General features: G+C 38.2%; 3 protein-coding genes across 3 annotated transcripts in view; 2 read left to right on the top strand and 1 right to left on the bottom strand.

The window, feature by feature from the left end:
* Positions 1–1,293, top strand: part of LOC121484708 (olfactory receptor 10A7-like) — a 2,365-nt gene extending 1,072 nt beyond the window's left edge. Inside the window, exon 2 of the mRNA XM_041744270.1 lies at positions 1,244–1,293. Coding sequence (XP_041600204.1) covers positions 1,244–1,293 — 50 coding nt within the window. The remainder of the gene's footprint in view (positions 1–1,243) is intronic.
* Positions 1–10,029, bottom strand: part of ZNF71 (zinc finger protein 71) — a 192,131-nt gene that overhangs the window by 44,776 nt on the left and 137,326 nt on the right. The window lies entirely within an intron of this gene.
* On the top strand, positions 1,393–2,367 carry LOC121484701 (olfactory receptor 5-like). Its single transcript, XM_041744257.1, has one exon. It carries the CDS (start codon positions 1,393–1,395, stop codon positions 2,365–2,367), a length of 975 nt encoding a protein of 324 aa, XP_041600191.1.

The following is a 10,029-nucleotide window of genomic DNA, read 5'->3' as shown; positions in this document are numbered from 1 at the left end:
GGTAATATAACACTGTATGTTAACTATACTGGAATGAACATAAAAGATAAAATAACAAAATAAGATAAAGATGCAATGAGTCCCTTATATTCATTAGCTATTTTTAAAACTTGATTATCTTTGAAGTCCCTGTATACTCTTCTTATACCACTCTTCACTGGTAAGAAGTATCCTTGAATTTGGGGCTCATTATTTTCCTATTTTGCCACATAACTTTGTATCCCTAAACAATGTATTTCTTCAAACTTTTTGCACAGTGTGACTTTTAGATAGATGGAATTATAACTGCACACATACGTAACTTTTCTCTTTTGTTCAATATAACGTTTCTGAGATTGATTTATTCAGAACGTTAGATGTGGTCCTGATTCATTCATCTACTTGAAGAATAGTATTCCATTATATAAAGAGATCACAATTTATTTATCAGTTCTACGACTGGACACTTGGGATGTTTGCAGGTGTTTTGTTTTGTTTTGTTTTGTTTCCTTTTTTTGCTAGTAAAACGGTGCTGCTTTGAACAGTACTTAATCCGGATATATACTTACACATAGAATTTCTGGGGCATGGTGACATCTTAAAACTTAGTACATAATGCCAAATTGTTTTCTGAAGTCAGCATACAATTCAGACTCCCAGCAACTGTGTATAAAAGTTCTTATTATTAGACTTAATATTTTCAGACATTTATACTTGTCAATTCCATGAGTGTGAAATGGTATCTAATTTTGGTTTTAATTTCCATCTCCTTGGTTCCTAATATCTCCCAAAATAGCAAATTTCCTATGTTTCAAGTGATGAATTATTCTTTGGTGAGGTATACTTTCAGGCCTCCTCTGCAAGTTTCTATGGAAAAAATTATTTTTCATATTAATTGGACAATTTCTTTGTATAGCCTACATAGGCTGCCCTTGTCACTCATATGTTTTGCAGGAATGTTTTTCATTTGTGACTTTTAAATTTTTTTGTGGTGATCAGATTTTCTTTGATGATTATAGTTTTTACATTTTATTTTTTAAAGTTTTTAAAAGTTTATTTATTTATTGAAGTAATCTCTATACCCAGCATGGGGCTCAAAAGAAAGGAATCCAACCTAAGTATGACCACTTAAAGTCAACAAAAGAAAAGAAAGTACAATCATAGCTCTTACCTCCATTCTACAGGCAAGATAACAGGCTTGTAAAGGCTGTCTTGCCAAAGATCACAGATTTGCTAACTACCGGTGGAAGCTTCTTGTTTCCAGGTTTGCGACTTTCTGGCTCACTGGTCCTCCTGACAGTAGTCAATCTATAGCACTTACGGTGGCTCTCAGGGCCCCTGATGCTCTTCCTCTTTTGCCGTTTTACTCCTGCCTGGATCATGGTCTCCACTAACATTTCTTTCTTCACTCAGATGGAGAGGTCCCTGGAGTTGGGCAACATGACCAGAGTCCAGGAGTTTGTCTTGCTGGGTTTGTCCACCAAGCCGGGCATAAGGAATGTCCTGTTTGCTGTCTTCCTGACCCTCTACCTGCTGACCCTCCTGGAAAACACCCTCATCATCTACCTCATCTGCAGTCACAGCGAGCTCCACAAGCCCATGTACTTCTTCTTGGGTAACCTGAGCTGCCTAGAGATGTGCTATGTGTCAGTGACCATGCCCAGCCTGCTCTTGGGGCTTTGGACTGGACCCTGCCATGTACCCTTCACAGCCTGCATAATTCAGCTTTTTTTATTCATAGCTTTCATCAGTACCAAGTGCACCCTCCTGGCCTCCATGGCTTATGATCGCTATGTGGCCATCTGCCGCCCACTCCACTACCCACTGCTTATGAGGCCCCAGGTCTGCCTGGGCTTGGCTTTGTCTTCATGGATTGGCGGGCTGCTGGTCTCAGTGGTCAAGACTTCCTGCATTGGCCGCCTGTCCTACTGTGGCCCCAATGTCCTCAACCACTTCTTCTGTGACGTCTCCCCTCTGCTCAACCTGTCTTGCACTCACGTGGCCCTGACGGAGCTGGTGGACTTCATCTCTGCCATCATTATCTTCTGTGGGTCATTACTAGTTGCTTTGGCCTCCTATGTAGCCATTGGGAACACTGTGCTCCACATGCCATCGGCAGCCACCCGTCGCAAAGCCCTCTCCACCTGTGCCTCACACCTGTTGGTGGTGGGCATGTTCTACGCAGTGGTCCTTTTCATATATTCCCACCCCAGCCACATCAATTCCACAGGGCTCAGCAAGGTGCTGTCAGTCATCTATACGGTGGTCACACCCATGTGCAGCCCTATCATCTACTGCCTGCGGAACAGAGAGGTCCACGTTGCGCTGCAGAAAACTCTTCACTTGTGCTGGGTCTCTTCAGTGAGAACTGACCTTGCCCACTCTTGAATTTAAGAGAACAAACTGATGGTCACCACCGGGTAGATGAGTGAGGTGAATGGAATGAAGGAGTGCACTTGTTGTGATGAGCACCAGGTGATGTATGGAAGTGTTGAATCACTATATTATACACCTGAAAATAATATTACACTGCATGTTAGCTAAGTGAAAATTAAATAAAAGCCTAAAAAATAGTAAAATAAAACTATCATGGCCAAACGCACACACACACACACACACACACACACAAACACACACACACACAGGATCAAAGGTAAGTGGAAACTGGGAGGAAAATATTAGCAACATAATGTATAAAGACATTCTTAAAATAAATGAGAGAAATAGGAATACTCTAAGACAAAAGCAAAGAAAAATGATCATGGACAGGCAGGTTATTGAAGGGAAAATATATGGCTGATGGCCTACCAAAAAATGTGCAACCTCTCTAATAACCCAAGATATATAAGTTGAATCTGAAGATAGCAATTTACTCCATGCCTCCTGAAAAATATTATGAAGAATGCTATCAAACAAGAATGCTTATTGCAAAATTGTGAAATTTGGAATAAACTTTATTTTATTGGTAATTATTGGAAATAACTCAAATGCCCATTGACAACATATTATTTAAATATATTGCATTGTATCCATACTATGAAATAACATCCATCCATTGAAGAGATTAAACTAGATCACTAGTATCTACTAGATACTGTTGTGGGGATGTGGTCTGTTGAGTTAAAGATGAAAGAAACAGTACATGAATATGTCAATGTTTTGTGAAACAGTAATGATAAAGATGCTAATTGCAATAATTATTCATGTTTGTTCACACCTAGAAATGAATCAGAAAGGGTATATATTGAACAGTTTTTAGGTGTGAGACCACAGGAAACTCATATTTTCCATTTTATATGTTTGAATATTTAGCAATAAGGCTATTTGACCTTCATAAATGAATAAATAAATGTATTATAGGAGAAAGGAAATTCAAAGAATGACCTTCTATGGGATGATTTACTTATCACACTAGCACATTTTAAATTTATTTTTTAAATTTTTTCCAGCTTTAATGAGATATAATTGGCATATAACATTGTGTAAATTTAAGGTGTACAATGTGTTGATTTGATTAATTTATATATTGTGCATACTTTTAATTTTTATTTTAATTAATAAAATAAAATTCGTGTTGACAATAACTCAAGGGTAATGAGCATGTTCAGGTGTTTTTTGTTACATTATAGACTGGTGCGTTTTAGGAGGGAAGTTTGTTAATACAAAAAGTCTTGAGAATCTGAATGCCTTTGCATCCAGCAATTCCACTTTGAGAATTTAACTTGAAGGAAAAAATGAAAGAAATGAGCAAAAGCTGAGCTACAGAGATACCCACTCAGGACTATTTTCACAAGGACAAGTAATCTAAGAGTTTATTTTTTTAAGTAATAGGAATGGCCAATAAACCTATGGAATGATGCTCAGCCTTCACCACTACTAGAGACATGAAAACCAAAGTAATAGGATGCACTTCCACATAGCAAATTTTATTTATTTTTTATTTTTTAAAATATTTTATTTATTTACTCATAAGAGACAGAGAGAGGCAGAGATATAGACAGAGAGTGAAGCAGACTCCCTGTGGGGAGCCTGATGTGGGACTCAATCCTAGGACCCTGGAATCACAATCTGAGCCAAAGGCAGATGCTCAACCACTGAGCCCCCAGGTGCCTCTCACAGAGCAAATTTTTTTTAAAAAAGAAATTATTTGAGAATACCCAGTGTTAGTTGATGTGGCAAGGAGTGGGGTGGGAAGAGGCACTCTCTCAGATGCTATGGGAATGTGGATTGAGGCAGTGTTTTTGTAAAACCATCCGCTGATATTGATCAAAGTTTACATTCATATTACTTTGATACAGCAACTGCCATTTTATCTTTGTGTTATAGATGTTGAGATAATCATTTATATTCTTCATCAATGATTCCAGATCCCTACCTGCTAGGCACATGTAGGATTGATTGCACTTTCTGGGCTCTTTGTGGGTGAGTAGAGTTACGTGGGTGGGTAAAGTCCTATGAATGGTTCTGGCCTACAAGCAATTATGTCACTTACAGGCCAAAGCATTGAATTCCTGGTGTGCGACCCCCTCATCTCTTCTGTCTTGCATGGTGACTGGCAAGGTTCAAAGTAGTGGCTGCTTCTCCCACTTGAGGTCCAGACCATGGTTAGCAGATCCTTACCTGCCAACCTTCAGTGGACACAGAACAGGAGCAATTGACAAACATTTACTAAATGAAGTCACTAAGATTTCAGGGTTATTATTGTTATAGCAGTAACCAGCCTTCCCAGCAAAATACAAAACTATTTGGACATGTGGATAAAAAGTAGCTAATCAAAGAGTTTATTGTAATATTTCTTGCAATAATCATAAACTAAAAATTACCTATATTTATCCATAGATAAATGGATGAATCTGTTATGAGTACTATGCCTTTATGAACCTTTACGATGGCCATAGAAATTCTCTATATGCCAGTCTCACACAGGCATTGCTAAGTGACAGAAGTAGTGCATCAAGTCATATGATCAGAGAAATGAGCTATTTAGTTCAAATAGTTTGAAAAAATATGTCCATCAGTTGATACATCTCCCTCCCTCCCTTTAGCTATGTGCAAACCATCCTGTAAATTTTACGTCAGATGATAAATCAGTCAGTGTAGGGTTAGGTAGATGACTATTCCCAATTAGAGATGAGGAAGTTGACATTCATAGAAGTATGGTAAGTTGCTCAAGGTCACACAGGCAGCAGCTCTAATACCACAACTTCTTTTGCGGCCATCTGACTTAGGTATGTTGTGCTCCTGGATGCTCATTTGAGCCTCCTTAGCTAGAGGTGGGCACCAGATCTCTGCTCCCTAAAAGGATACCATTTGGTGTCTTTCTGTGTCTGTCTGATTTCACTTAACATAATGTTCTCTAGGTCCATCATGTTGTTGTTGTGAATGGCAAGATTTCCTTTTTGGAGGGTTGGAGGTGGACTAAATAATATTCCATATATATGTCACATTTTCTTTATAGTTCATCTGTTAATGGACATTTAGTTGTTTCTATATTTGGCTACTGCAAATAATGCTGCAATGAACATGGGAATGGAGATTTCTCTTCAAGATCCTAGATTAAAGTTATGTACATTAAATGGGTACAGCTTTTCATATATCAATTATACCTCAATAAAATGGTTTTGAAAATCTCTTGACCCTAGTTTACTTATATAAAATAAAAAGAATTATTTCAGGTATATTGTATTATTTGCTCACAATTCCTCTACTCACTGTCCTTACGACTTTAATTTGGATAAAATACACTTTGCTGTGCCCACTGACTTTTGATTGACCATATAATTCACTGCGGCTAGTGGAATATGGATCAGATTGAGAGTTCTGAGCTGATGCCAAAAGAAGCACTAACTAGGAGCACCTGGGTAGTTCAGTCAGTTAAGTGGCTGACTCTTGGTTTCTGCTCGGGTCATGATCTCAGGGTCCTGGGATCCAGCCCTGCATGGGGCTCTGAATTTGGCAAGGGGTCTGTTTGTGGATTCTCCCTCTCCCTCTTGCTCTGCCCCTCCCCCTGCTCTCATGCTCTCTCTCATGCTCACTCTCTAAGATAAATAAATAATTTTTTTGAAAAATATATTAAAAAGAAAAAGAAGCACTAACTTTTTCTACTGCCCTCTTGCTATTTGGCTTGATAAGAGCATATCCTGGTTCTGGGATAAGAAACAAGGGGAACAGACCTAAACCTGATCTGCAGCCAGAAGCAGAACACCACCACTCAGCCATAGATCCACCAGGCAGGGGGGAAATTTGTGCTATTGAAGTCACTGAAAACAATTTTTGATTGCTTGTTACATAGCAGTAGTGTAGCAATAGCTACATATAGCATCATAATGGTTAAGTTATGGGTTCAGCCAAAAATAGTTGCTTAAACAGGATGGAAATAATTTCCCACCAATGTAGCATCATTGATTTGGGGTTGACAAGACAATCCAAAGTGTCAAAGGACCCAAGCCCCTATCTTGTTCCACCATTCTCAACATGAAGCTTCCATATCAGAGTCCAAGACAGCTGCTCCAGTTCCAGCCATCATGTCTTTATTCCAACCATAAGAGATGGAAGGGTAGCAAAGGATGTACAGGAAAGTGTCTTTCCCCTAAAAAGCATAACCTGAAACTTTGCCATTGACGTCTGTCCAGCACATACTCATATGACCCTATGTAGGGACAAGAGAAGAGTTGGCAAATATTGTTTTCTGAGTGTCATATGGCCCTATGCAGGGGAAAGAGAAGAGCTGACAAACATTTTTTTCTGGGTGGCTATGCTTCCAGCTGAAATCTGGTGGATCTATTACTAAAGGAAGAAGGAAGGACAACACTCGTTGTCACATGCATCTCCCTCACAGGGTGGCTGTAAGGCTTAAAATGTGACAAATATTTATCCATTCATCTTCTTTATCCATTCCTCTTTCGATGGACAGGCACTGAGGGGGGCACTTGATGGGATGAGCACTGGGTGTTATGCTACATGTTGGGAAATTGAACACCAATAAAAAATAAAATAAATAACCAACAGGAAACTAAAAAAATAAATAAATAAAATCCTCATTAACCTTTCTAGGAAGGTTCTTTGAATAAACAATGGAATTTTAAAGCAAAAAAGTGCAAAAAATCCATATAAAGTGCTTTGCATAGGGTCTGGAATTCAGCAAATTCTCTATAGGCAGCAGGTCTTATAAGAGTCATGAATCTTTGGAAATATGGAGATTGTTAAGACTTTACCTTTCTTCAATGGATTGTCTACTTGTTTATTCGAGCAAATTCACTGAGCAGCTAACATGTACCAGGTGTTGTCCTGAGCAGTGGCATCACTGCCTAAGAGTGATGGAGTCCATGCTTCTGCAGCTCTACTGCTTTGGTCTGTATAGTCTCACCTTGTATGAAATGGAAGCCACAGAAGAAATGGAAAGAGGGGTGCTGTATTAAGCCTTCATATCAGGGCAATTAGGGAAAGCTCCATAACAAAGAGACCCAGAAGCCAGACCTTGAAGGTGTCTGCATGTGCAGAGATGACAGGGAACATACCAGCATTCAGACAGACCAGCTTTTGCAAAGACACCAGATGTGATGGACCTGACATATCTCTGTAATGTTGGGTGTAGTGTGGCTAAAACCAGAACAGAACGGAATCGTGAATCCCTAGTTAAGAAGGTTCAGTTCTGTCTCAAGGACACAAAAGACAGATTAAAGTGATTTTTTTAACTGAAAAATACATATTTATTACAAAGGCAATGCACACTTACAACAACAAAAAAGACAAAATACAACAAAATGAAAATGAAAGCAGGGATCCCTGGGTGGCGCAGCGGTTTAGCGCCTGCCTTTGGCCCAGGGCGCGATCCTGGAGACCCGGGATCGAATCCCACGTCGGGCTCCTGGTGCATGAAGCCTGCTTCTCCCTCTGCCTGTGTCTCTACCTCTCTTTCTCTCTGTGTATCTCTGAAGAATAAATAAATAAAATCTTTAAAAAAAAATGAAAATGAAAGCAAAGACCACCCAAGATCTTACATATAATGGCAATTACCAGAAACATTTTATAAAAGTGATTTTCAATTCTTTCCTATATACACATATATACGCACTGCACTATGCTGCATTTGAACATTAACATGTAGTTATGCTGTACATGTCATTTTATAACACATTTTCCACATCACAATGTACAATTGACATCTCTCATGGCAATAAATGGACTTATAGGAGTTATTTTTCACGACACCTTAGGATTCCATTGTGTGGCTGTGCTGGAGTTTATTTTGACTACTCCTGCCTTGTCAAATATAATTTTCTCCCAATATTTATCTATTACAAACAGAAAGGGTGCTTTGGTGGCTCAGTCAGTTGAGCATCTGATCTGACTCTTGATCTCAGCTCAGGTCTTGATCTCAGGGTCGTGAGTCTCACAGGTTCCACGCTAGGCATGAAGCCTACTTAAAAATAAAATAAAATAAAAAATAAAAGCACAAAATTTATTGCTGAAAACATCCTAACTTATTTTCTTGGCAAAAGATTGTTAACTGCCAAAGCCCACATACAGTCAGGGGTTTTTTTTACACATATTGCCAAATTGCCCTCCAGAAGCATTGTACCAATTTCAGTTAATAACTTTTATTAATCTTGAAATTTGCAAAAAAAATGTTTTTACTCTTCCAGAATTTTTGTTTTTAAATTTTAAAAATTTAAATATTTATTGGGGCACCTGGCTGGCTCATCAGCAAAGCGTGCAACTCTTGATTGATTGGTTTTGAGTTCAAGCCCCACGTTGGGTGTAGTAGAGCCTACTACTAAAAAAAAAATACTTAAAAAAATGTAAAGATTTATTTAAAAGTTTACTCCAAAATTTTACCCTTTATATACAAATATGTCAGGGCTCCATGTCAATGTAAAGAGATATAATTAATTCTGTTTTAAAAAATTGTTTCATAAGATTTCATAATATTCAGTCACTATGACATATTCAGTCTTTATCTTATTGATGAATATTCACATTCTTTCCAGTTGGGTCACATAAAACAAGAATACAATAAACATCCTTATTGGGATGCCTGGGTGGCTCAGGTGTTGAGCATCTGTCTTTGGTTCAGGGCATGATCCTGGAGTCCTGGGATGGAGTCCCACATCAGGATCCCTGCATGGAGCCTGCTTCTCCCTCTGCCTATGTCTCTGCCTCTCTCTCTCTCTCTCTGTGTGTGTGTCTCTTGTGAATAAATAAATAAATAAAAATCTTTTAAAAATCCTTATTTATGTACTTTTTAAAGATTTTATTTATTTACTCATAAAAGGCTAACAGAGAGGCAGAGAGACAAGCAGCCTCCCTGTGGTGAGCTTGATGTGGACTCCATCCCAGGACCCTGGGATCATGCCCTGAGCCAAAGACAGACACTTAATCACTGAGCCACTCAGTGCCCCCTTATTTATTTATTTTTATAAACCTTTGATTTACCTATGAGGTATTTATAAAGTGGAAATGCTGAGTCAAAGTGAAGGCACAATTAAAATTTTAATAGATAATACCAGGTTTCTCTTCAAGAAGGTTCTAACAATTTATGTCACCACCAGCAATATGTGACAGAGAATACCTAAGCTCTAGGTAGCTAGAGCTTCCTAGACTTCCCAAGACTACCTCAGCTCTAGGTGTAACAAATCATGTAAATTTTTCCTGACTGGATATAGTGATGTTATAGTTTATTGCTATCAGCATTTTTGTTGAATACCAAGGATGTTTTTAGATTCATTCATCATTTGCCTTATCTCACATATAAATTGCCTTTACAATTGCTATCCCTGCCCTGGCATACACGTATGAATAAAGTTAAACAAAGAGTTACCATTTGACTCAGCAGTTCCCTCCCGCCAAACACTCAAGAAAAATAAAAACATATGTCCACACAAAAAGTTGTACACAAATGTTTACAGCAACATTATTCTTAATAATCAAAAGATGAAAACAACCTAGATATCCATAAATTGATTAATGAGTAAATAATAAATGATATATCTACAAATGGAATATTATTTGGCTATAAAAATGAATGAAGTACTAATATATGCTACATCA

Source organism: Vulpes lagopus, chromosome 2, assembly GCF_018345385.1.
Source record: "Vulpes lagopus strain Blue_001 chromosome 2, ASM1834538v1, whole genome shotgun sequence".
Taxonomy (NCBI): Eukaryota; Metazoa; Chordata; class Mammalia; order Carnivora; family Canidae; genus Vulpes; species Vulpes lagopus.
This window is presented reverse-complemented; position numbering and strand designations above follow the sequence as displayed.

Coding starts and splice junctions, on each gene's coding strand:
- LOC121484701 (XM_041744257.1), top strand. CDS start 1,393: ATGGAGAGGTCCCTGGAGTTGGGCAACATGACCAGAGTCCAGGAGTTT.